The 24320-nt window shown below is 36.2% G+C and overlaps 1 protein-coding gene across 1 annotated transcript; it reads right to left on the bottom strand.

Moving 5' to 3' along the window:
* Nucleotides 1-2961: 2961 nt before the first annotated feature.
* Nucleotides 2962-23413, bottom strand: LOC127198086 (caspase-4-like). Its single transcript, XM_051155880.1, has 9 exons — nucleotides 23307-23413; nucleotides 12494-12715; nucleotides 10929-11026; nucleotides 10068-10241; nucleotides 8538-8772; nucleotides 6563-6706; nucleotides 5197-5306; nucleotides 3621-3724; nucleotides 2962-3190 (listed from the first exon to the last, which is right to left on the bottom strand). The coding sequence occupies exons 1-8, from the start codon at nucleotides 23380-23382 to the stop codon at nucleotides 3626-3628; spliced, it is 1158 nt and encodes a 385-aa protein (XP_051011837.1). The 5' UTR covers nucleotides 23383-23413; the 3' UTR covers nucleotides 2962-3190; nucleotides 3621-3625.
* Between the last annotated feature and the right edge of the window lie 907 nt (nucleotides 23414-24320).

Genomic DNA, 24320 nt, shown 5'->3' with positions numbered 1-24320 from the left:
GATTGTGGGTGGAGGCCTACTTAATGGAGCTTGAGAAGCTGAGCAGTGCCTATACCACTAGAGAAAATGATAGCACCACTTCAAACACACTCAGTTGCCAATAGTACTTCAGAGAGAGTTTCTTTTCTATTGATCATGAAATGTGGATGGGTCTAATCATGAGCCTGTCGTGTAAGAAACCCACAGCTACAGTGAGTTCATGTAGGATAGCCACAGCCACAGTCACAGTAAGTTCATGTAACATAGTCACAACCAGCATTACTTCCAGTAAGATAGCCACAGCCACAATAAAGTACTGTAAGATAGGCACATCCACTATGACTTCATGTAAGATTGGATAACCATAGGAACAGTGAGTTCATGTAAGATTGTCACAGTGAGTTCCTGTAAGATAGTGACAGTTGCACTGAGTTCTTGAGTATGGCAGCTTTATTTTGTATGATGAGAAGACATTATTTTGCTGCACATATGTCTGTCATGGAAAGTCATTAGGGTTTCTATCTTATATTTTGTGTCATTGACTACTTCATATAAAAACAAACTGTAGCTAGCTTAAACTGCCACATCTCCCTTTTCTTGCTGATACCATGGATTTCAATTATTATCTTTTCACCAAGTATCATGAATTAACAAAAGTTTTGAGACAAGTTTTATAGCCCGAGGCTGGTTTCAAATCAATGATTCTCTTGCCTCAGCTTCATGAATGCTGAGGCTGAAGGCCTGTACCACCATAATGACCTGACAACACACTTAACCTTCCTTTTTATTCCATCAGCATTTAGTGACTTCACTTTCTTCTGTGTAAGTTAATTGAGATCCATTCTCCATTTTCTCTAATCATGCTTCTTTTTTTCTTTTTTAAATTTTTTCGAAGTGTAAATGAAATGACCTTACTATCTTGAATACCTTTCAGTCTGCAATGCATTGTCACACACATTCATGAGTCTACACAACTCTCATCAGCATTATATTCCCAGATATTAGCTGGGCGTGGTGGCATACACCTTTAATCCCAGCACTCAGGAAGACAGAAGCAGGTGGATCACTGTGAGTTCAAAGCCAGCCTGGTCTACAAAGCAAGTCTAGGACAGCTAAGGCTACATAGAGAAACCCCATCTCAAAAACCAAAATTTAAAAATATTAAATTAAAAAATCCCAGATATTTTTAATTCTCAGAACTAAAACACTCCACCAATTAAACAGTTACTGTCTGCTATGTCTGCTAGAGTTTGAGCATGTTCTAGAACTGTTCATGTGCTGGAATAATTTATGCTAGTATTAGGTTTTATAAACACAAATTATTACAAGATAAGGTTCATAGTTGGATGTCCAGTCCCTGTTGATGTTGCTCTTATTGGTCTCTGGTTTGATAAAAACAAGTATGCCTTAGTGCTTCATCAAATTTTGTTCAGATAGCTTCCTTCCAGTTTTTTTTTCCATGTTGTGATATAGATATGCTGTCTGCCAAGATGCTGCTTCATCCACACTTCTACCTGAATCATGAGGTAAAGGAGTCCCTTTAGGTTTTAAAGACTACTGACAATTTTTAAAAATTTTTTTTATTAATTTATTCTTGTTACATCTTAATGGTTATCCCATCCCTTGCATCCTCCCATTCTTCCCTCCCTCCCATTTTCCACTTATTCCCCTCCCCTATACTGACAAATTTTCATCCTGTTCTTGCAAGTTTAAAAAAGAAAAAACAAAACAAATACACTTCCTCTTTTCACCTTTCCTAGCCTCTGCCTTCTTACTCTCTGTCTTTCTATGAACCTGATTATTTCAAATATACAGAGCAATCAAACACTCTCTCTCTCTTTGTACCTCAATTATTTCATCTGGTGCCATATTCACAATAGCACCTCATGTGACAGAATCCTCTCAGTTTTAAACCTGAAGAACATTCATATTTGCACATGTAATGGAAAGTTATTTCATTCTGATTATCCATTCATTTTTGGTTTGTTGCCATGTTTTAAGTATTGTGAATATTACTGCCATGAATAAAAATATTAAAATATTTCTTGGATATGCTGCTTTTAATTACTTTGTTTAAATATACAGCCTGTCCCTGAAATGAACAAACACCATATTATGTGTCATATTGGCTGTAAAAGAACACACCTCAGCCAGTAGGGCAGCAGGATTTTGATTACAACAATTTCTTTCTAATACATATTGTAATTTAAGATTGTTAGAGTGTGTGTGTGTGTGTGTGTGTGTGTGTGTGTGTGTGTGTGTGTGTGTGTACATTCCACTTTTGTGTGGAAGACAGGAGACAACTTGTGGACTGAGTCATTTCTTTCCTTCTTCCGTGTGGGACCCAGGGATGTGACTCAGGCTTCAGCCTTGGCAGCGAGAGTGTTTACTTATTGAGCCATTTCAACAGCCTTTTCTTTTTGATATATTTTAATAGTCATCTTAATGTGTGATAGGCATATCAAATTATCATTTATATATTATCTTATCTACTTGAACTTTTACTGTAAAAATGCCTCAACAAAAGCAACCCTCAGAATTTTGAGGGTACAGTCCATTATGATGGGCATTAATGTGACAGAACTTAGAGCAGCTGGTCACTTTGTGCCCACCCTTGAGAAGAAGAGGATGATGGTTTCCTCTGCTCAGCATGCTTTCCAGGGCTCATACTGAGGGTATGATGCACCTCACTACTAGGCGAGCCCTTCCCGTGTCACCTGACTTGATGATCATTGTACTTCCCTGACACCATTGGAGTCACCATGCAGCAGGATTCTGTCCATCTGACAATTGAAAGCTGGCCATAACAGTCATAGTTTCCTTTTATCCTACTACTCGAGCTAAGCTGTGTGCTTTTCTTTTCTAGTAATGTGGGCATCATGTAAAATGAAAAGTTAGAAACTACAGTTTATTTCTTTCCATCATTTTAACTTACTAACATTTTAATTTAAATATTATTCCCCATCAAAGGACCCAAGGAGACACAGTTATTTGCTTTATTTATTTATATGCACAATTAAATTCATGTTCTCTTTTAGTAAACCTTTTTTTTTTCCTGTGACAAAAACACACTGCATTATTCAAGCTGGTCTTGAGTTCACAATTATTCTTTCCTCAAATCCCTGGTTGTGGGACAGTAGGCATATCATACAATCCTTGGGTGAAATCACTTCTTCAAACTGATTACATGAGCTTCAGTTGCTTGTTGCTTCTGCAGAGGAGTCAAAGAATAGAGAGATGGTAAGCATGATTTTCCATAGTGAATCTATCCTGTCACCCATCATTCATGGTCAACCATATTCTTCCTATGCCCCCTTGACATCCACTTAGATTCTCTTTGATTTCCATAGGAAAGAAGAAGATACATCACAAGACAGAAATGATATACGCTAAAAAGTAGATACAATTTAATTTATTTTAATAACTATCAAATTAAGGCTTTCACAGTTTATTGTTGCTATTTGGTTTTAAATTGTTTTTTCCAGTAATTTTTATCATTTGCTTGAATGTTTGACATGATAAATGGAATCTACAAGTATAGAAGTATAATAAAAACCTGTCAGTAGTCAATGGACTAGGCGATTCAAGATGTTCAACTTGGCCATGCAAGTATTCAGGTTTTTGATGGGAAATAGACTTACTGTTCTCAGTTGCCAGGAAAGAGGTAGAAGTGTCTTGTCAGGGTTGCCCGTTCAATGGTGGGCATCTGGGACACAATACTTGGCTTTACAAATGATTGTTGCACCTAAAACCAAAAATAGGCTGTGAACTATATAATCCTCAAGATTCACTGAAGAAAATTGCAGGGATGACAACCTCCAAAGCTGTTGGTGTGAGTCTAATAGATACTGCAATTCAACCTGATTTCCTCAGCCCATGTAGGATTACCCTATGCACAGAAATGAGTAACATGTTCAATGAGAGACTTTCCGGCCTCTGTTTCCTTTCCTTCCTATTCATGAGAATTCAAGTTGGAAGATGACCGCGTTTTAACCCCCAGCCAAAATGAGAATTAAGTGAAATAAATTAAAATCTCAGAAACTTCTTTTAAGGTTTGAATGCTGGATAAATTTCACAATCAGCAGGAACTGATTTATTACATCTTTTTACTTGCATTAAGCAATCATATCAGATTTACTAAAGATACACTATTACAGTAATACAGTAATTAAATTCTTCCAACTAAAACTGTCTCAAGGCCAGATGGTTTTACAATAAAACTATATACTATTTTCAAAGAACAGTTTATGTGAGTATTTATCAAATTATTAAAAAAAAAAAAAAAAAGAAAGAAAACACAGGTACATGATAGCCAAGAAAAATAAATGTCCAACAAATGGGAGAACTACAGAACAAATGTCCTATTGAAAAAATGCAAAAATTCTCAATAAAAGTTTCAAAAACTGAATAAAAAAATACATCAAAACAATTATTCACCATGATCAATAGGCTTCATCCCTGAGATGCAGGGATGGTTCAGTATATGTAAATTGATAAATACCATATACTATATAAGCGAACCAAAATATATAGCCACATGATTATCCTAACATGATCATCTCATTAAGTGCAGAACGGGCCTTTGACAAAATTCAACATGCATTCATGATGAAAGTAGTAGAGTGATTTAAGATACAAGGGACATATTTCAACAAAAGACAGTAAGTTTACATCAAGTACATAGCCAATGTCAACTTAGATGGAAAAACAAAAACAAAAACAAAAACAATTCCACTAAAATCAGGAGCAAGATAAGGTTATCCATTCTTTCCATACCTATTTTATATAGTATTTAAACTCTTATCTAGAACAAAAAGATAACTGAAGGAAACCAAAGAAATACAAACCAGAAAGGAGAAAATCAAAGTACCTTTATTTGCAAATGCTATGATAATATTCATAAATTACCATAAAATTCCACTGGGAAATTCCTACAGCTAACTTTTCTTTTCTTGAAAACTAATATATCCCATCAGAGAACCCAGGATTTAGCCTAGTAATTCATAATATGCAAGATAATAATTTGTATTTTTCTGATATTTTTAGAATTCTCTGTGATATACTGACATCTTTTTTTCAAACTATATTTTAAACATTCTACTGAAAAAAAAGGTACCATTTTATTTTTGCATGTCTAGTTATATTATTGTCATTTGGAAAGTGAGTGCAGTGAAACCTCTACGAAAAAAATAAATGATCTGCAAAGAAAGTACTCACCTTCTGAAATATATCCAAGAGATGACAAGAGCAAGAATATGTCTGGAAGCAGGTAATGAGTTTGGTAATGAAGTAAGAGCCCCTTGTTTCATCTATGTAGGACAAATGGTCTGTGAAGAAAGAAAGTGACATTTTTTTGGTATATGGCATTTCTGTGCTTTAATGTATTTTTGGTTTAGATATTTTTAAAGCAAAGATTGACAATTAATTTGAAGTGAAGGGAAGTATAGATAAGTCTATATTAACTCATCTTTTACAGTAACTCATTTCCTACAGAGAGACAACATATTCTTTCCAAAGCTGAACTAAATGGAAGCATATCAGAATGGCAAGAGATTGAGCAGTGATGGCATTGGATTTACAGGAGATATTTATGTCATAGAAACTCTACAACAAACTGCCTGTCAACTCTTAGGTCGTCTATAGATTATGTCATGTTGTTTTGTTGTTTGTTTGCTTTTTACCATATAATAAACAAAATAGTATAATCAATATTTAAGTTACAGTGAATGAACAAGTCATATGTCCTGCTGTATTTACATGTATTGCATTGCTTTAAAAATAATAATAATGAAACAATCATTATAAAAATATGCTCAGTATGTAGATTATAAGCAACATGTCCTTATTCATAGCATGCTCAGTAAAGAAAATACATGAGAGGAATATACTTTAGGAGGAGAGAGGGGAGTAAATGATATACTAAGTGTTGATGGGATCTTACATATATTTCCTAAATCATTAAGTGTCAACCTAAACATATGCACTGGAGGTTATCAAAGTTGCCTCTACAAAATATTTTAAAAAGAAACCTTGAAAATTTACAAATTACCAAAAATAGATATATTAACACATACATAACAAAATGCTAACCACTCTGGACCAAGACCAGACCTGCAAATACTTCAGCATGTCTTCTTCAATCTCCTTTGACAGCGTACACCATTCCTAGTGGAACATGTCATAGAATTGTTTTATCTAAAATTTGACAGAATGTTTGCAAAAAGTTTCTTAGAGTTGAATTTATGTGAAAAATCAGCCAGTCTTGTGATCTATGCCTTTTTAAATGTATGTGTGTTGAGATATTTGATACAAAAATAAGACAATTATGTATTTCAAATGCTGTGAAATGAAGGGTATTCTTTGTGTGGGAATAATAGCTAAGGAACTTTGTATATATTTCATTATATAGTGCTCTAATTACAGTAAAAGGCCAGTCTTAAAGATCTCACATAGGAACACATGTCCTCAAAGCAAAATTAAGACTTATTTAAGATGTAGCATTGGACTCAAATTTTGTGTCAGAACATTATTACATAAAGATGACCTTTGGCCTGCACAACTGTAGGGTTAAGAAAACACATACGTGGGGTTGTAGAATAGAAGGCAACGAAGTTCGTCTCCATGTGTCTCAGCTGCACAGCATCTGCCACCACCTTCCTAGGCAGATCTATAGCTTCCTGTGACTGGGCCTTTGAAGGCTGTCTGATCCACACTTCTCCTGGGTTCCCTGTAGAGACAAAGCATTATATAGCGCTGGGCACACTCTGTAGGACTTCCCCAACTTCCCTTTTCAGTCATTTTAAGAGCTCATTCAGATTAGGTTCACACACACACACCTGCACCATATGTGAGTGCAGAGACAAAGACAAAGAGAGAATTGCTTTCCCTGTAGTCTTGAAGTAAGTTACAACTTATTATAACATGATTGTGTCACACAAAAAAGTATTGTTTGCTGAAACAGCAGAGGACTTTAAGATCTTCAATATTTTAGATTTCCTGGCTCTAGCTAGGTTATCTCTATTTTATAATTTTAGTTATTTATAGGCCTATGGTAATTTGAAATCAAAGTCATATAGGCCTATTTACATCCTACAAGTTGGATGTGGTAGTACTTGACTATAAACACAACTCTTTTGTGACCGAGGCAGGATATTGCTGAGTTTTTGACCAGTTGGAGACACACAACAATTCTCTGTCTAAAATAAATAAAATAAAATATACAAACTATATATGTATGCTCAAATTATATTGTTTTACTATTCCTCATATTCAACTTTTGTTATTAACATAGATGCCCATTAATAAATACAACATGGTTAATATACATAGGGTAGCATTATGCAAAAAAGAAGATCAAAATTGTATTATTTGAAAGAAAATGGATTGAACAGGAGGTCATCATGTTAAACAAAACAAGCCAGATTGAGAAAGACAATATTACATGATTTTGGTTATATTGTCAATATAGATTAAAAGCTAAAAAGATATGAAGGTGGAAGTCAAACTATATTTTAAAGTAGTTTGGACCATCAAGAGGGGATTGAAGAAAGAGAGAGTGGATATGGTATAGAATGTTCCAAATATATATAAGAGGACAAAAATATAATGAACCATTTTTTATATTAATGCATGATAAAATAAAAAGATATAATTACATATGGCCATGCTCAATATTTGAATTTCCATATACTAGTTTATATTCAGCGATTGCATCAGTAAATGTAACATAGTGCATCTGCCTCTCTGTGAATGCAGGTGCACATCTGTGCACAATTACAGGTGAATGTGTAGATAAATATGTGTGAAAGTAAAGAGACAACCTTTACGATAGTTCTTAAGATGTCATCCATTTTGAGTATTGAGACAGTGTCTCTAACTAGCCTTTAACTTGACAAATAGACTATGTTGATTGGCCATTTGGCTATGGGGTCGCAACACAGGGATTTAACTCTCTGTGTCTCCCCAGAATTGAGGTTGTAAACCTGTATTTTATATATGTTAGGTACAGTATTATGTAGATACAGAAAGTCAATTCTGGGGAGGCATGGAGAGTTAGATCCCTGTGGGGGGACCCCACAGCCCAGTGGCCAATCAACATCATCTATTTGTCAAGTGATTGATAATGCAGTCTAGCCTTGCTGTTTGTTTGCTGACCTTATTTCTGTGTGGTCTCTTAGTGAGAGTAGGGTACTGAAATCAAACACAATTATTTTATTGAGAAATTTTCCCTCTTCTAAATACAATTTTCAAACAGATAATGTAAAAAAAAAACCCACAAGTATATTAATAAGTAAAACAATTTTGTCCTAATATTTGTGTATTTTTGCCAATTGGAAAAGTCCTTCATCACTTATACTGGATAAACCTTATATGAAAAAATTTCAACTAACCAGGCACCTTATTGCAAAGCCTCATTTGATGGATATTTCCATTGGTTCCATTAATTCCTGAATGGACCTAAAGTTTTTTCTCCTAGACACAAAACCCAAGAGGCATTTCTCTGCCAGCCCCTCTGCACCTTGCAGCCGGGGAGCTCACAGTTTCTCCAGGGAACTCACCTCCTCTGCAGGCTTGCACAATGATGACCTTGGGTTTGTCTCTTAGGCCTGGACAGTGGCGATTGTTGAATATCTGATAGATAGTATCATATTGTAGCACATCTGGAGTGTTTTCACTGTGCATTGTTCCACAGATGCCATGCAGTGTGCCGTGCGACATGAGCACCAGGAAAGTGCTGTCCGATGTCTTGTGGTCTGATAGTGCAGCAAAGTCTCTCATTTCTGCCTCCATACCCTGCAAAAGACCGACGTCAATGTCTTCCTTTAGTAGGATGCAGGTTAAGATCCATCTTACCTCCTCATTTAAGTAATATCAACATTAGGGACATACAACAATTTGGTTTACATTTTGTTCTTAGTGGTACAGTGAGGTCCACCTTCTCACATGTGGTAACACACTGTGAACAGCCTCTGTGATAAATCACATAATTATGTCTCTTTTAGTACATTTCCTTTTCTATGTCTGTGTTTTCTCTTATTTCGTAGGTCCTGGCTTGTTCTATTAGTGCTTTAATATTGCCCCTAAAACTCCTTCTTATGTAGTTAGAGGAAAACTGAACTTAGGTCTTCGTTGTCCTTATACTTCTCTTCTCCCACTCTTGCCTTCCTTAACTTCACTCGGTGCCCTCTTGTATCATGTATGCATGTACATAGGTGTACATTTATATGTATGCTGTCCAGCTCTCTACTTGGAAGCTGATCCCTCTTTCTTTGCGGCGCCCTCCTGCATTCACTATATGTGTCTCAGCTTATTTATTATCTTCACTAAGGTTTTCTAGATGCCTCATCATTTACTGCACCCCACTCTGCAGATCTCTCTCCTTTCCTAGCCTACCTTCCAGTTTGAGTTAATAGGCACTTAATATTTATTTATGTAGATAAATACACCCTTGCACACACACACACACACACACACACACCAACATGCACACACACACACACCAACATGCACGCGCGCACACACACACACACACACACACACACACACACACACACACTAATTCTCTGAAGCTATATTTTTCTTATGTTTGATTGTCATTCTCTGAGATATATTAAAATCTAAAACATGGATTTCCTGTCTCATATTCAGTGTATACTACTTCATCATGTTCTGTCACTGAGTCTCAATGGCTACCCCATGAAGTAAGAATATTTCACAAATCCATATTGGTCACTTCTTGTATGGTATATGGAGTATTTGCAACTTAAAGAGGCACAGATTTCATTTATCATTGTGGGCTCTCTCTCTCTCTCTCTCTCTCTCTCTCTCTCTCTCTCTCTCTCTCTCTCTCTCTCTATCTCTCTCTCTCTCTCTCTCTCTCTCTCTCTCTCTCTCTCTCTCTCTCTCTCTCACACACACACACACATACACACACACACACACACAAACATACACACACCCCAAACTCTCATACCTGCACCAGCATGCAAATCAACATAAGGAGAGGTTTTTGCTTAACAATATACTGCTCATTTGTAAATAAAACACTACGTGTTATGTGTATAGAAGGCTGTAGTAGTTGCTCTTACCTCAGCTGTAAGTTCCTTTTTCAACACCACAGTATAGCCCAGGCCTTCAAGAAGGCCTGTCATGCCAATGATGTCAAAGTCAGCACCACGCCTCTGTGCAAGGTGTTTGAACTCTGTATTGCATATGATAAGAGCCTTTCGAGTACGACCCTTGGCCTCCATTATTGGGTAAATCTGTGGAAAATAGACATTAATTTGTATTGGTTGAGTTTTTGGAAAGCTTATCTGTCTATCATAAACATTGATTTTTTTAAAAATGTCTCAGATATCTTCCTGGTCCCTCAACTTCAAACCAAAAGATCCTTCCTCTGCCCTTCTCTAGGGCTAAAGACAGTACTAGAATATTACTGGGATAGCTATACAGTCTCGAGAAAACCAGGACTTTTGCTATTTTCTCCTTATTTTGTGCTTAATCAGACTTGAATTTAAGGTTTTGCTCAGATATAAAATCCAAGTATTATTTCAGTTAAAATTAAGAAGATAGAAAAAAAAGGTACATTCAGTAATATTATTATGGTACCATTTTGAGTATATGTACACTTTAATAATAAAATGCCTTCTATGTGTGTGTTTTTTAACTAGTTTACAGATAATTGCTACTTAACTGTACTGTTTTATAAATATTTGGATTTCATGACAGCAGATACAATTTTCAAACCCTGAATAAAAGAGGGGGAAAAAAGAACTAAATGAACACTATAAATTTTACCACTGAATTAAAAGACAATTAGAATATGTTTATAATCAAAACCATAATTTGTAGTAATTATATCCCCATTTCTTGAATTCCAAACTTTAAGAAACTGTCTTCAGCATGAGCAATTGTTTTTGTCTCTCTATTCCCACCACGAAGGACAGTACATCTTGAGTCTTTTCTGTACAGACTCTCATGAATTCCTCAGGGGGACAAAGGTTGAGAGTTTCCGTGGATTCTTCTGGTTCTTCCATTTCTGGGTCATCTGTAAAATACATTACATCATGTCAGTTTTTATGTATAACTTTGAGATCTGATCTGTTCAATGAGCAGAATGATCTAGAAACAGAAATCAAGGGGCGATGGCTCTTTGATATGTAGAGGGCAGTGCTGGCTAAGCTGTAGCACACACAGGACCCTGCACAATTAAGAACAGCGAGGGAAGTCACTGATGTGAAGAGTAGAGCCGCCCAACAATGGGATCCCGAGTCTCATAATTCCTGGCAAAATACCACTGTAAACTGGGATCAATCCTCACCTTTCTGTATTCAACAAGGACTTTAAATTTCTGGTGGTTTTACTCATTTTTGTTGTTGTTGGTTGTTGTCCTTTTACATTTAAGTTATTATAATGCATTCAGATTACATCCCTAACGTTATCCCCTCACTTGTATCTTCCTGTTCTTACCATCTCTCCCTCTTCCACCTAGTCTTCTCCCCTAGACCTCTGACAGAAGGGAACCTCTTCCCCCTCCATATGACCACAGCCTATCAGATCTCATCCAGACAGCCTGCTTCCCCTTCCTCTGTGTGCCACCTCCCTACCAAGGGGAGTGATCAAATCAGGAGCACCAGAGGAACCCCCCCCCCCATCCTTGTTGATTTTTACAGAAATATTTTACTTACCAGAGTGCTGTCCATTAAAAAATTACTTTAATTGATATAGTTTAGCTTTTCTAATATTATATTTAACAAAAAGAGCACAATAAAGGAAATACCTTTAGTGATACTCATATTCTTTAGTGAAATGTTCCACAAATTTTGCCTTTCAAAATGTATTACTATACACAAGAGGCTCCTAGCTACTGTCTTGGAAGGGAAGAAGTCAAAAAAAATAGGAATTTAGACGAATTTTTAATTTCTGATCCTACAAACTGATTAGAAATTCTATTAAATTAAGACAAAGCTATCATCCTTGGCAGATAGAATGGTAAATGTGTCTCTCTCTGCTGCTAAAAGCTCCCAGCACAAATGAGTTCAATGAAACAAACAAACGTCTTGGATTCCTCTTATCATTCAGTCTGTGTTTTCAGATTTGCGCTGAGCACCTTGAGAAGTAAGTTCAGATGCAAACAAATAGCCAGAGTCCTGGACCTGTTCTAGTGTCCTGCAGTTCTTTGTGGCCTGGTCTACTGGGCCAGGGCTTTGTTACTGTTCTGAGGGTCATCCAGGGATGCACACACAGACAGAGCTGAGGGTCCTTCAGGAGCACTTCTGAAAGTGCTCCCTTGTGTGTCCTCTCTTGAGCACTGATTTCCTGTAAACTTAGAGTTTGGACCTTAGTGTGATTTCCAAGATTACTAGAAACATTTTGCACAGTATTTTAACTATATTGGAAAACAAATTGTACTTCAGTGACACAAAAATTTGAAGCTCAAATAGGACGTTGGATCTGAGAACTGCGAAGATGATGGGCTCTCTGAGCTGTTGTTAATGGGGTGTTCTGTCCTTACCTTCACCGTGCTGCCTTCTTGTGTCCACATTAAGGAATGTCTGTCTCAGGGCATCTACAAAGACCCAGCGTTTGTTTTTCCGTTCAGCATTGTTAAATTTTTCTTTTTCATCCTCCTTTAATTTCAATACATCGCTTTGCACCAATTTTTCTAGGTACTCAGTGAGGACTTCTTTGCCCAGGTTTTCCAGCATCTTAAGTGGTTTGACAGGACGGTTATTTTCTGTCAGAAGCAGAAGAGAGTCATTAAACTATGAGAAGGGAGGAGCTTTGACTCAACTTAGACACAGTCGTTGCAATGTAAACTCATCTCTGCAAACAAATTTTATTTTCCTATTTCCCATGAAGCTACATGCCTGTTTCATTGTACCTGTAGAAATGGGTCAACCTTGCAAGTTTACAGCAGAGTATGTGTCTGCTGAGATGACCTTTTGATAGCTGACTCTTTTTATTGTGGAGCATTGGTATTCACTGGTTTCATTGTTCTTGTTCTCTTGGTCACTCCTGAAGTGGTGATGATTCACCCAACATGTGTGATTTTGAAGAAGCCAACTCTCGTGTCAAAACAGGAAACTCTTCCCACTGCTTTGTAGCGTCCTCCCACTCCTTTGCATTCAGAGTCTTCAGTTATGGCAGTATGTTTTCTACCCTCATTGTCTTAAACATATCATTGTATTCATGTGTTTGCGCATAAGGGGGGCCTGCACAAACTGTTTCCCCTACCAAGGATAATGCATGCAGTAAACTTAGACCTTCTGTTCAGATCTAGCCAATGGACAGCTCATTCTTTATGGTTATGGGGAGAGCAGGGACTGCCTCTGACATGAACTTTGGTGTCCCTGATTTGATCACTTCCCCTTGGTGAGGAGACCTGGCGGTACACAGAGGAACAAGAAGCAGCCTATTGAGATGAGACCTGATAGGCTGTGGTCATATGGTAGGGAGGAGGCCCCTTTCTGTCAGAGGTCTAAGGAAGGAGACTAGGGCAGAAGAGGGAGGAAAGGTGGGAAAGGGAAGATACAAGCAAGGAGATAACATTAAGGATGTAATATGAATATATTATAATAAGTTAAAATTCAAAAGAATGATTTAAAGAATTTTAAGTAAATATGTGAAATTACAAATAAATGAATAAACACGTCAAAGGTCCTTTTTATTTTCCTTTGTTCATAAATACAATTTAGAATTCAATATATATGAATATTAATATTCCAGTATTGCAAAATTACTTAGGCACACAGTTGATGTATTTCTCCCCAGGATTATTAAATGTTTATAGTGTAGTAGAATATAGGTATCAAAGTACCATATTTAACTTTAGTTCTAAAGATAAGACTTGGGCATGGAATATATGAAAAGGTGGAATATTTAAACAATTCCCACTTAACTTTACCACACTAGTCACCCAGTGATTAAAGACATGTCATAATAACATTCACAACAAAAAGGCATAGGCAAAGAAAATTCATCAACCTAGAAACAAGGACTTCAGCCCAGATCACAGGGATCCTTGTCTTGTGTGTTGGCATTTATTCCAAAAGAGACACATAAAAATTACAAAACATGAAAAATTACATAATAGCATTTGGCGCAATAGAGGTAATATTGTTCATGTACTTAAGACTAAATGGATATGTCTTAGAAAACAATGATAGCAAAGAAAACTATAATGAGATACAAACACCTAGTCTGAGTTACTGGTACATAGGCCAGACCTTCACAGTAAGCCTGTGTGGTAATGTCATTTACTGATTTTAAGTATAATAACAACTAAATATAACATAAATGCCACTTAATTAACAAGTTACTACAAAATATACAAATAAGATCATAGGCAGTCAACTGTGACATAGGATCTGTAACAATAGTTATTTACTGATTTGTGACTGTGACAACTATTTCATATAAATGTTCTCCCAAGATATCTCAAAAACTTTTTTCAAAGGGATATTAATAATACATATACTTTCATACACAGAGAACATACTTATTATTTGGTCATATTTTTAAAATACTATAAATTAAACAGATCTGGAGAGCAGGGCTTGAAGCATCATAGTTCATAAATTAGAGATGCTCTTTTATAACATCATATGATGTTCCATATAGTTCGGTGAAGAAGTGTCTGGAAACACACTAACATGCTGCTTCAGAACCCAGAAGAGAGAAAAACTCCATTTGGTGAAAACTATTGAGACTGTACAGAAAAGACAGAAGAGATGTTGGTCATGAATGATGGTGTATAAATGTCTATATAGTGTACGTATACTGTATAGATAGCATATCAAAGTGAAACAGACTTTGATAGCATGTAAATAGAACCCAAGTTAGTCATGAAGCACCTACTCTGCCTGAGTTCTGATCCTCTCTTATAGTAATTTGTACATTCAAAGAGAAAACAGTGTTGACTGAGGGATGAGTGGTAATTTATGAAGAAATTTACAGTATAACAAAACTATATATATATTTATTTATTTATTTATCAAAGTTAACATCATATTCAATGGTCACAAATAAAATAGTTTTCTGTATAATTAGAAACAAAGTTTTCCTCTATACTTTTTTCTATAAAATATTAAATATTCTAGAAATCAAAAAACAAAATACGAACTATCTGATTCTGAGAGAACAGAAATCAGGCCTTACATACAGGAGCTTTAAACACTTTACCCAATCTATGAAAGTTAATAGCTATAATGATGTATGTTTCTGAACTCTCTACTTGGAAAACTGACACAGAATGCTGGCCAAAAATGTGGGACCAGACTTGGATATATAGAAAAAGCCTGTATCAAAATCCTAACAACTAAACAATACTACTAATAAAAACTAACTAGTTATTCTACTAGGAGATCATATGATTTAAAAATTAGCATTTGCCACTACAGTCTCATTGGATGTACAAACTATACTTAAGGGTAGGTCACATACCTTTCAGTAGATGGTCAGTACAAAACAAATCCAATGGCATTTTTAAAAGACATTTTGTCTCATATTGGTTTGATTTTTTTTACCTTTTGTTTTGCTGGTATTTTGACTATATATTATTATTTTTAATTCTATGTTATCTTAATTTTATTTGTGTGTGCATACATGCATGTTTTTCTTGCGTTATTTCTACTTTGTATTATTCTAGTGTTGTATTTTTCATTTGCCTGGGTTTTTTAAAGAGATAAAGAAAAATACTAGATATGAAGTCGGGTAGGTGGGAAAGTAAGTATGATCAGAAAAGAGTAGTGGTAGGGGAAATTTTGATCAGAATATAATGTATGAACTTTTTTATAAAAATGTAAAATAAGTCAACATGAAAATGTTAGCCATTCTGTGGTTTCAAAGATGTCTGAAAATAACTCAAAAAATAAATTCTATTAAATTAGTTACAAAAATCTACAAAAGAATGAATTTACCCAAGGTGGTCAATATATGTACCATTAAAACTAAAACCTATTCCTGAAATGAATAGGATGTTATATATAAATTGAGGGATTCCCTGTGTTTGTGGAATAAAAGGGATGAAATTTTTAAAATAGCCAAAACACCTAAAACCGACTATAGCTTCAATGGAATCTCTATCAAAAGTCAAGTGTCGTTTTTCTAAAAGTAGGGAAAACATTAAAGTTCACACTATAATACATTTTAAAAATTAAAATGCTATGTATGTAACAATAATTAATGAAAAAAAGATGCTATGCATTTTAAAGAGAGCAAGAAGGGTAAGAAAGCAAGGAGGGGACAGAGAGCAATGAAGACTATATAGAAAGAAGGACAGAGAACAAGAAGACGTCAAGGTGGGTGAAAGAATAAGTAGGACTAAGAGGGCAAGAAAGGTCAAATAACAAAGTGACATACATTGAAGGTTTGGAGGGAAGAAAGGACACAGGGAATGATGTAACTGTATTATAACCTCAAAGTCAAAATAAAGAGAAAATAAACCAAGAAATCCTGACTAGTAAATCACAGCTATCGGGATAATAACTACAAAGATAAAATAATTAAAGTGGAATGCAGCCCACAAAGAAGCAAGAACAAAACCCCATATGATAGGAAAGAATTATAGAGAAAGGTTTGCCTCAAATTACATTTCAACCAAAGCACTGAGAGCCTACAACCTGGAAGAGGCAGCCTCTTCAATTAATATTCGTAGGAAAATTAGGGAAACACTTAAAGAGGAATAAAATTCATTTTATACCTCAGACCAAATACAAGAAAAAAAACTTTAACAGTTAAATTTTGATTAGTAATTATGGAATGTTAGAAAAAAACAGCGGAAATACCTTGCTACATTAGCCTATACAATGATTTTACCCTCATGACATTTAAAAACAGTTAAGAAAAGTTAATGAAGAAAATTAAAGTAAATAACTGTAAAAACCAAATAAATATAACAAAAATAAACAAACAAACAAAAGCTGAAACCAAAGGAAACAATGAGTCAAGTGAACACACAGCCTGTAGCATTTAAGAACAGATTTTCAATCTGATTATATCATTTCTTGATTATACCATACACTCAACCTACTTAATAGAAAGAAAACAGATTTTAAAAAAAATAGTGACACGTTACAAAAAAAATATATAGATAGCCAATATGTATGTAGCATAAACAAACAAACAGTAATTATCAGTAAATACAAATTAAAGCCACAATGAGATACCATCTGATGTTTAATAGAATGATCATTATCAAAAGGGCACAAACTTTTGTAGCCACTATGGGAATCAGTATGGCAGTTCAGCAGAAAGTTGGGAATTGCTCTACCTCAAGACTCACTTATACTGCTCTTGAACAATAAACACAAAGGACTTCTCATCCTACCACAGAAACACTTGCTCAACTATGTTCACAGCAGCTTTATTCATTATAGCAAGAAACTGGAAAATACTTGGATGTAGCTCAACCAAAGAATGGATAAAGGATGTTTGTACACTTATTCGATGGAGTATTACTCAACCGTTAGAAAAATGACATCATGAAACTTGCAGAACAATGGGCGGAACTAGAGAGAGTTATCCTGAATGAGGTAATCCAGGCCCAGAAAGACAAACATGGTATGTTCTCACTTATAAGTGGTATTACCTGTTAAGGAATGGAAAATCATGCTACAATCCATAGGCCCAGAGAGACTAAATAACAAGGAGGACCCTAGGGAGAATGCAAGGATCTCCGCAGGAAAGAAGATAGCTCAGATCTTGCAGGTAGACTAGGGAGAAAGTGGGAATGGGAATAAGAAGGACCATCTAGAAGAGCGGAGGAATGGAGGAAGAGGGTACAGAAAGAGGCAACTGGAATTGGGGGAAGGGGGCGATGTGGAAACCTAGTATTGTCAAAACTACCTGCAATCTACCAGGTGACTCTAGTAAGGACTCCTAGTAAAGGAAGATATGAAGTTGGAGCCAGCCATCTTCTATAAGTAGGCAAGGCTTCCAGTGGTGAGACAGGGGCACCGAATCAGCAACACATCCTTTGAGCTACCCTCTGTACTGCCTACAAGATGTACTGGGACAATGATGGTGCAGAACTTTTGGGAGTAGCCAACCAATAACTGGTCTAATTTTAAGCCCATGCCAGGAAAAGTAGCCACTGCCCCACATTGCCACTGCCTGGATGATCATGAACTAGAAGCTGGGTAAACCAGAGACCTAGGGCAAAAACCAAACATGACTTCCAAAAAACAAATCAATGAAAGGATCTTAATGATGATCAGCTGTACTTATAATCTAGTGCCTAGTCCAGTTGTCATCAGAGGAGGTGCCTCTAGCAATTGATCAGAGCAGATCCGGAGACACAAGGAAAAAGAGTAGGTGGGAAGAAAGCCCATGTGGAAGTTCTCCATTGGTTCTCTCCCTTCAGAGTGTGGGAAGGCCCTTGCAAGAGGGGCAATATATATTGTGGGAGTCCCCAGAAAAGAGGGCCTGCACAGGCCTGTCCTATGTCCTCTGTATATATTATGGTTGTTGGTTTGATCTTTTGGGGATATTCCTGACGGTGTGAGTCATGATATCTCTTGCCTTTCTTGAGGATGCTTTTCTCCTATTTGATAACCTCATCCGACCTTGATGTGAAGGTTTGTGCTGACAATATTTTATTTTGTTGTGCCATGTTTGGTTGAGGTCATTGAGTGGCTTGCTCTTTTCTAGGCAGAGTTGATTTGGGAGAGAGGAGAAGTGGTAGAGGGAACTTGGAGGATCAGAGAAAAGGAAAGTTGTGCTAAGATTGTGTTGTATAAGAGAAGAATAAATAAAAAATAAAGAAAGACACAAGACTAGTTTGTAAAGTATGTTAAGGAAGTGAACCGTTGTACATTATTTTTTGTAGTATAATCTAGTATAACTACTAGAATAATTAAAAATGATCCATGGAGAGTCTTTACAAATAATAACGAACTTCTTTGGATCAACGAAACCCATTTCTGGTTATATCCTATGCAAGAAATAAGGATGGTGAAGAAATACTGTAAAATACTCATTGCAGTATTGTTTACATCAGCCATGATTGAATCAGTGTAAGTGCATGTAAACAAGTGAGTGGATGACGATTATATATATACACACACATATGTATATATATAAGTATGTGTATATACATGTATATCCTTACATATGTACATATGACATACATATGTCATATATACTGTTTTAGTATTTGTTTTTTTCTGTTTTACTATTTGTAAAACTTAGAATTAGCATTTTAAATAAATTTCTGACAATTGTGAATATATTGATGAAACTGTAGGACATTGTGTTAAGTGAAAGAAACCAAACCACACACCCAAAGCTCAAATACAATGTGATCTCACTTATGTGTGAAATATAAAACTGTTACACTCAGGGAAATAGTAAAGAGGTCAGTTGACAGGAGATCTTCAGAGAGATGTTGCTTAAGGAAGCACCATTCCCTAGAGAAATAAATTCCACAGCTCCCCTGGAACATAATGGCTACAGTTCATAAAAATGTATCTATTGTTGCAAATTACTCAGAGAATTTAAGTGTTTATCACTGCATAATAAAAAGAAAGAGGTAATATATAGACTAATTAATCCTACATAGGCATTTAACAGTATATACATATTTTAAAACATTTTATGTACTAACCATATATATAATTTGCCAATTATATAAACCTATAAATTATCACTTAAAAGCAACTGTTTGTCCCAAAGCTAATTCTTGTAAGCTACATATGCTCAGTACACTAATTATAAATCCTAAATAATAGACAACTATTTTTTTATTTCACAGATCCAGCCTACACCTGGATCTCAGTATTGAGAGTTATATATTCAATAATCAATGCTCTATTTCTTTTTCATAACCCACAATCTCATTATATTTAATTCATAACTGAAATGACTCATTTTAAATGACACTTATTTGTACATTTACTAATAAATAATATCCCATCTCCAACATAAGAAATGGCACATGTCTTATTTTCTATCTAAACCTATGTTTTCTTCATTATATCTATTAAGTATTTGTAGAATCTGTCCATTCTTCTCAATCCCATTTCTTTTCTTATTTTCACAAAAATCTTTGTATTCATAATTAGTCTGTGAACATTGAAGAATCTTACTCTTTCTCATTTATTCTTCATCATGAAATTGAGTATTCTAATGTCTCATTTTAATCCTAGGTCTTGTCCTTCAACCTCATCTTCTGATATGACTTCTATCCTGCTCACTGATTTTACACATCCAATCTTCATTTACTGTACATCTGTATACATATAGTTGCAATGCTGGAGTCCTAGGTATTCCTTTTGTCTAGTTTTCCCATTTCTTTCACTTTATGCTCGTTATCTCATCTTGCTTAATACTGAACCTGGTAAGTTCCCTCAATGCTTCCAACCTTTCTTGGATGTCAAATGTGTTTGGTCCTAAAGTACATGGTTTTCCCTAATCTGGCATTTTTATTTTATTATTATGATGTCGGCCTACATATCAATATTTCCCCCATTAGGCTCTAAGGCTTGGGAAGACTGGAGATGTCAGCTAGTCTCCATTGCTTCTGATATTAAGGTGGTTCAACAGTTCTCTGATCGTCATTGATAACTAATTATATGAGCAAGCACTATTGACTCAACTCTTTAATTATATTTAATAACAAAGTTGCTTTAACTTGCTCAGCAAAAAATTATAGCATACTAGAAGACTTTGAGCTGAGGGGAGGGATGTGGATCTTTCCATCCAGTCAGCAGTGTTTCTTGAGCACCCCTCTGGGAATGCTTTTTTGAACATGTATCTCTGTAAAGCAAAGCTTATAGGACAAAGATAGAGACAGCTATTTTAAAAAACCAAAATGTGAAAAGCACTACAATGATTTAAGTGATTGACACGTGGACAAGAAAATCATTATTAAAAGCAGCCATCTATGTGAAGACAACTTTTTACAGTAGGAAATGTGTGGTGCTAACACCTCTTATGGCAAGGTTGATGGTGTCTAGAGAGTGTCTGGAGTACTCATGAAGCTGGAGGGGCTGGGCTTTAGAAAGAAGTATATTTTGTGGTGAAATGTGCAGCAAAAGCAGAAAAAAATAATGAGATACATGCCATTATTTGAAGACTTCTGCAGAAAAATAAGGTAATGTCAGTGTCCTAAGTGTGAGAAGAAGGCCAACCCCAGATCACTCTGTCCAAAGTATATTGGTCACAAGTTGGAAAATGCAACTTTTCATCAATCACAGAACAGCAATGGCAGCAAAAATATACTCATAAGTTTAAACATGAAGCCAGAGAACAGTTAAATAAGCTGTCATATAGAAAATATTTCAAAAACCATAATCATAGGCTATTACAGTTATTTTTAAGTGGATTTTCAGGGATAATAGAATCACATGAGAAAATTAGAAGATGGAGTTCATCCAGTCTGTAGTTTTCATCCTAGGCAATGTAGTAAAATGTTATAAATGTTCATGTATTTTATTTGTCCAATATCATTCAATTTATCATTCCTATTATCTAGTTACCAGTTATTTCAATCCCATAGGCAATATGAGCGACATGCCTTGTTAAGAGGCTGCCAGCCACAGGTATGAATTTAATTTAGTGACCACACCATATGCTGTATGGCAGTTTTACTCAATCGAAGCATTCCATCTGGGAGGGATGGGGAGGCTTAGGGGATTAAACCAAATGTCACATATCTGAGGGAATGGAAACTTGGAAGATCCTCAAGACTTCCAGCAGTAGGAATAAACATCTGCTTGGGAAAGGAGGCTGCTCAGCAGAAACAAAGAGAAGAGTTCTTAGACTGCAGTCTCCTGCAAGCAGTGCAGCGCTCCTGAGTCGGTGCTTTCAGGAGTCCTCATCCACGATGACTTGGGCTTTTTTTGTGATGCAGCTGCTTTTGAGTCATCCCTGCTTCTTGTAAGTAACCTCAATTAAAACTCAAGTGCACCAAGTTTGACATTGGTGTAATTGTTACGTTGGTCTGTTGTGGTTTTTCCTGCTGGAGTAAGCAGATGTGTGTGCTGTATGCTCCAAAAAATTCTGTCACAAACCTAACCTAACCCCCATCCTTAAGAAACACCTAATTGAAATCCTGAGAGATATGCCATCCTGGAGCTTAAGTTAAACATTGGAAGATGGGACATAAAGCAATTGGAAGTAATTACACTCGAGGGAGAATTAAAGGAGTAGGAAAACACAGTAAAAGGAAACTGTGTAAGTGTGAAGACAGTAAATATATTTTTTTGTGTGTGGCCAAAATCAAGTTTCAAAAAGAAACATAGACAAGTGCATATTTTCAGGTAGGAAAATCTGTCTAAGATGCTGATGTCATATCTGTGTATATATATCATTGATCTACGTCTGTGCCTATCTGTGTTTATTTAAAGATAATAAATAGCCACCTATGTTCCTGAGTAAGAAACTACAGTAACAGATATCTAGGATGTCAGAAAGTCAGAAGTAAAAAAAAAAGGTGCCTGCAAATCCTAAACATAGGAATCGACTTGAGTCATCTCTAAGCCAGCTGCAGAGTTGTCAACAGATGCCTGAAGCCTCTTTAAGGTTCAGATATTCAAGCTGAGGGCAGAGTATTGAACCGGAGCCCTCTTTATGACCTCAGATCACTTAATTATATGATTTAGAAATTCCTAAGATTGTCCAGCCTCACGTGTACTTGTAGAGAATAAAGCCAAGGAAATAAGATGTATTTGAGCCTTGTGAAGTGATTACCAGCCATGTGCCTTTTCAGCCTCTGAGTGGAAGATGGGTGGGTGGTTTGAAAGCACTGCCAAGAATAAAACAGAAGGCTAAGGCCTGGGAAGGAGGACATGAATCAAAACATTATGATAGGAATCCAAGGATGAGTTACAGCAGAGTTGATTTTAGCAGAAGTAGAGAGCTAGCAAGAAAATGGAATCATTTTAAGTGGAACAAGAGAGTAACTCTAGGCTTGGGAAATGGGTGTTGACTTCAAATACGTGCCAATTTATTTATCAGAGGAATGTTAGTGCCTAAGTGTCTAAATCAGCAGCCCAGGAAAACAAACATTTTTAGAGTTCATTACAGACTTTTGTCTCATATGTAGGTTATTCTGGCTTTATCCTCCTCTTTGATTTCCAAAAATGGAAAATAATGTATAAACGTCTTTGTGGCTCAAAGCTACATATATCTCAGTTTCTCCACAATTGCTGACACACAGTAATTTCCCATTGTAACCAGACAGGCCAGAAACTGGCTTCTACACCACTGCTCTGCATCCCCCACCCCCACTTTTTTTCTAATCTCTGCCTATCGCAGAGCTATGGCTATTGTAAATTCTAGGACGCAAATCCTAGCCCCTATTCAGGAAGGACCCCCAGACTCACCAGCCATGACAAAAAGCTTCAGTTCTTTCACACAGGGCAGACAGTTTCTTACAGTAAAACGAAAGTTGCTGTGCATTTCCTGAGTTTAGGGAGGTGGAGACTTCCTAAAGATTGTGAAAGGGCTGCTCCGAAAGTCTCAACCCTTATCAGGATGTCCTATGAAACTCATTAAATTGTTCTCTTTTTCCTGCACTCTTGTCCTTCCTCTTGGGAAAAAAAATCTGAACACCCAAGACAAATAAAACCACAACAGCAGCAAAAATAGAAAGTAAAGACGGTTCTGCATGCTCCACCCTCTGAATGGGTTTCACTTTGCAGTCTCCATTCGTCAAGGCCCCAGTAACACCCCGAGCTGATTATTTTCCCCTCTGACTTCTCCATGTCTCTACCTCCCTTCTCTATAACATCAGTCCTAAGTCTGTGAAATTTAACAGTCTCCTTTCTAGTGGAGAATTAAGCAATTGCATGGTGTTATATCCTCTCTATTTGTATTCCTACAGCCTTAGCCATTTATTAGACATAGCAGTTCAGAGCATCCCTTTTGTCCTCCCAGAATGCATTTCATTAACTGAGCAAGACTGCACTTGTGCATACATTTTGGCTGAGAGTGACTGATTACCACTACTTCTTAGTAGCCTCTGAACAAAGGCTGCTCAGAGAGGCAGTTTCAGGCTGCAAGAGAATGAATGCCTGATCACATGATCTCAGGACAGAGCTATATCAGGGAAATGCTTAGAGACAGGGGAAAAGACAAGGGCTGTGGTGTTTTCAACTCTGAGAATTCAGGGAATGTTGGATTAAATAGGATGGATTAGAAAGGTACATGTGGGAGTGTCCTTCTTTCAGATCTTCCTGAACTTAAACACTGCTCTGTGAATGGTTAAAGGGATGTCATGTGTTCCTGATAATTGTCCCCTGTGTGTTTGGGGCACTGTTTTTTTTTTTTTCTCAATCAGAATGAGAAATTTTAAGGTTCTTGGGCTAAGTTAATATTTTCTTTGAATCCATGAAGCA

Source organism: Acomys russatus, chromosome 14 (assembly GCF_903995435.1).
Source record: "Acomys russatus chromosome 14, mAcoRus1.1, whole genome shotgun sequence".
NCBI lineage: Eukaryota > Metazoa > Chordata > Mammalia > Rodentia > Muridae > Acomys > Acomys russatus.
Note: the sequence above shows the minus strand (reverse complement) of the source record. Positions and strands in the feature narration are given on the sequence as shown.

Coding starts and splice junctions, on each gene's coding strand:
- LOC127198086 (XM_051155880.1), bottom strand. CDS start 23,382: ATGCACAGCAACTTTCGTTTTACTGTAAGAAACTGTCTGCCCTGTGTG. Junction 8,773..10,067: donor AAAAGGAACTTACAGCTGAG/GTAAGAGCAACT, acceptor GGTCTTTTGCAG/GGTATGGAGGCAGAAATGAG. Junction 5,307..6,562: donor CTTCTATTCTACAACCCCAC/GTATGTGTTTTC, acceptor CTTTCTTCACAG/ACCATTTGTCCTACATAGAT.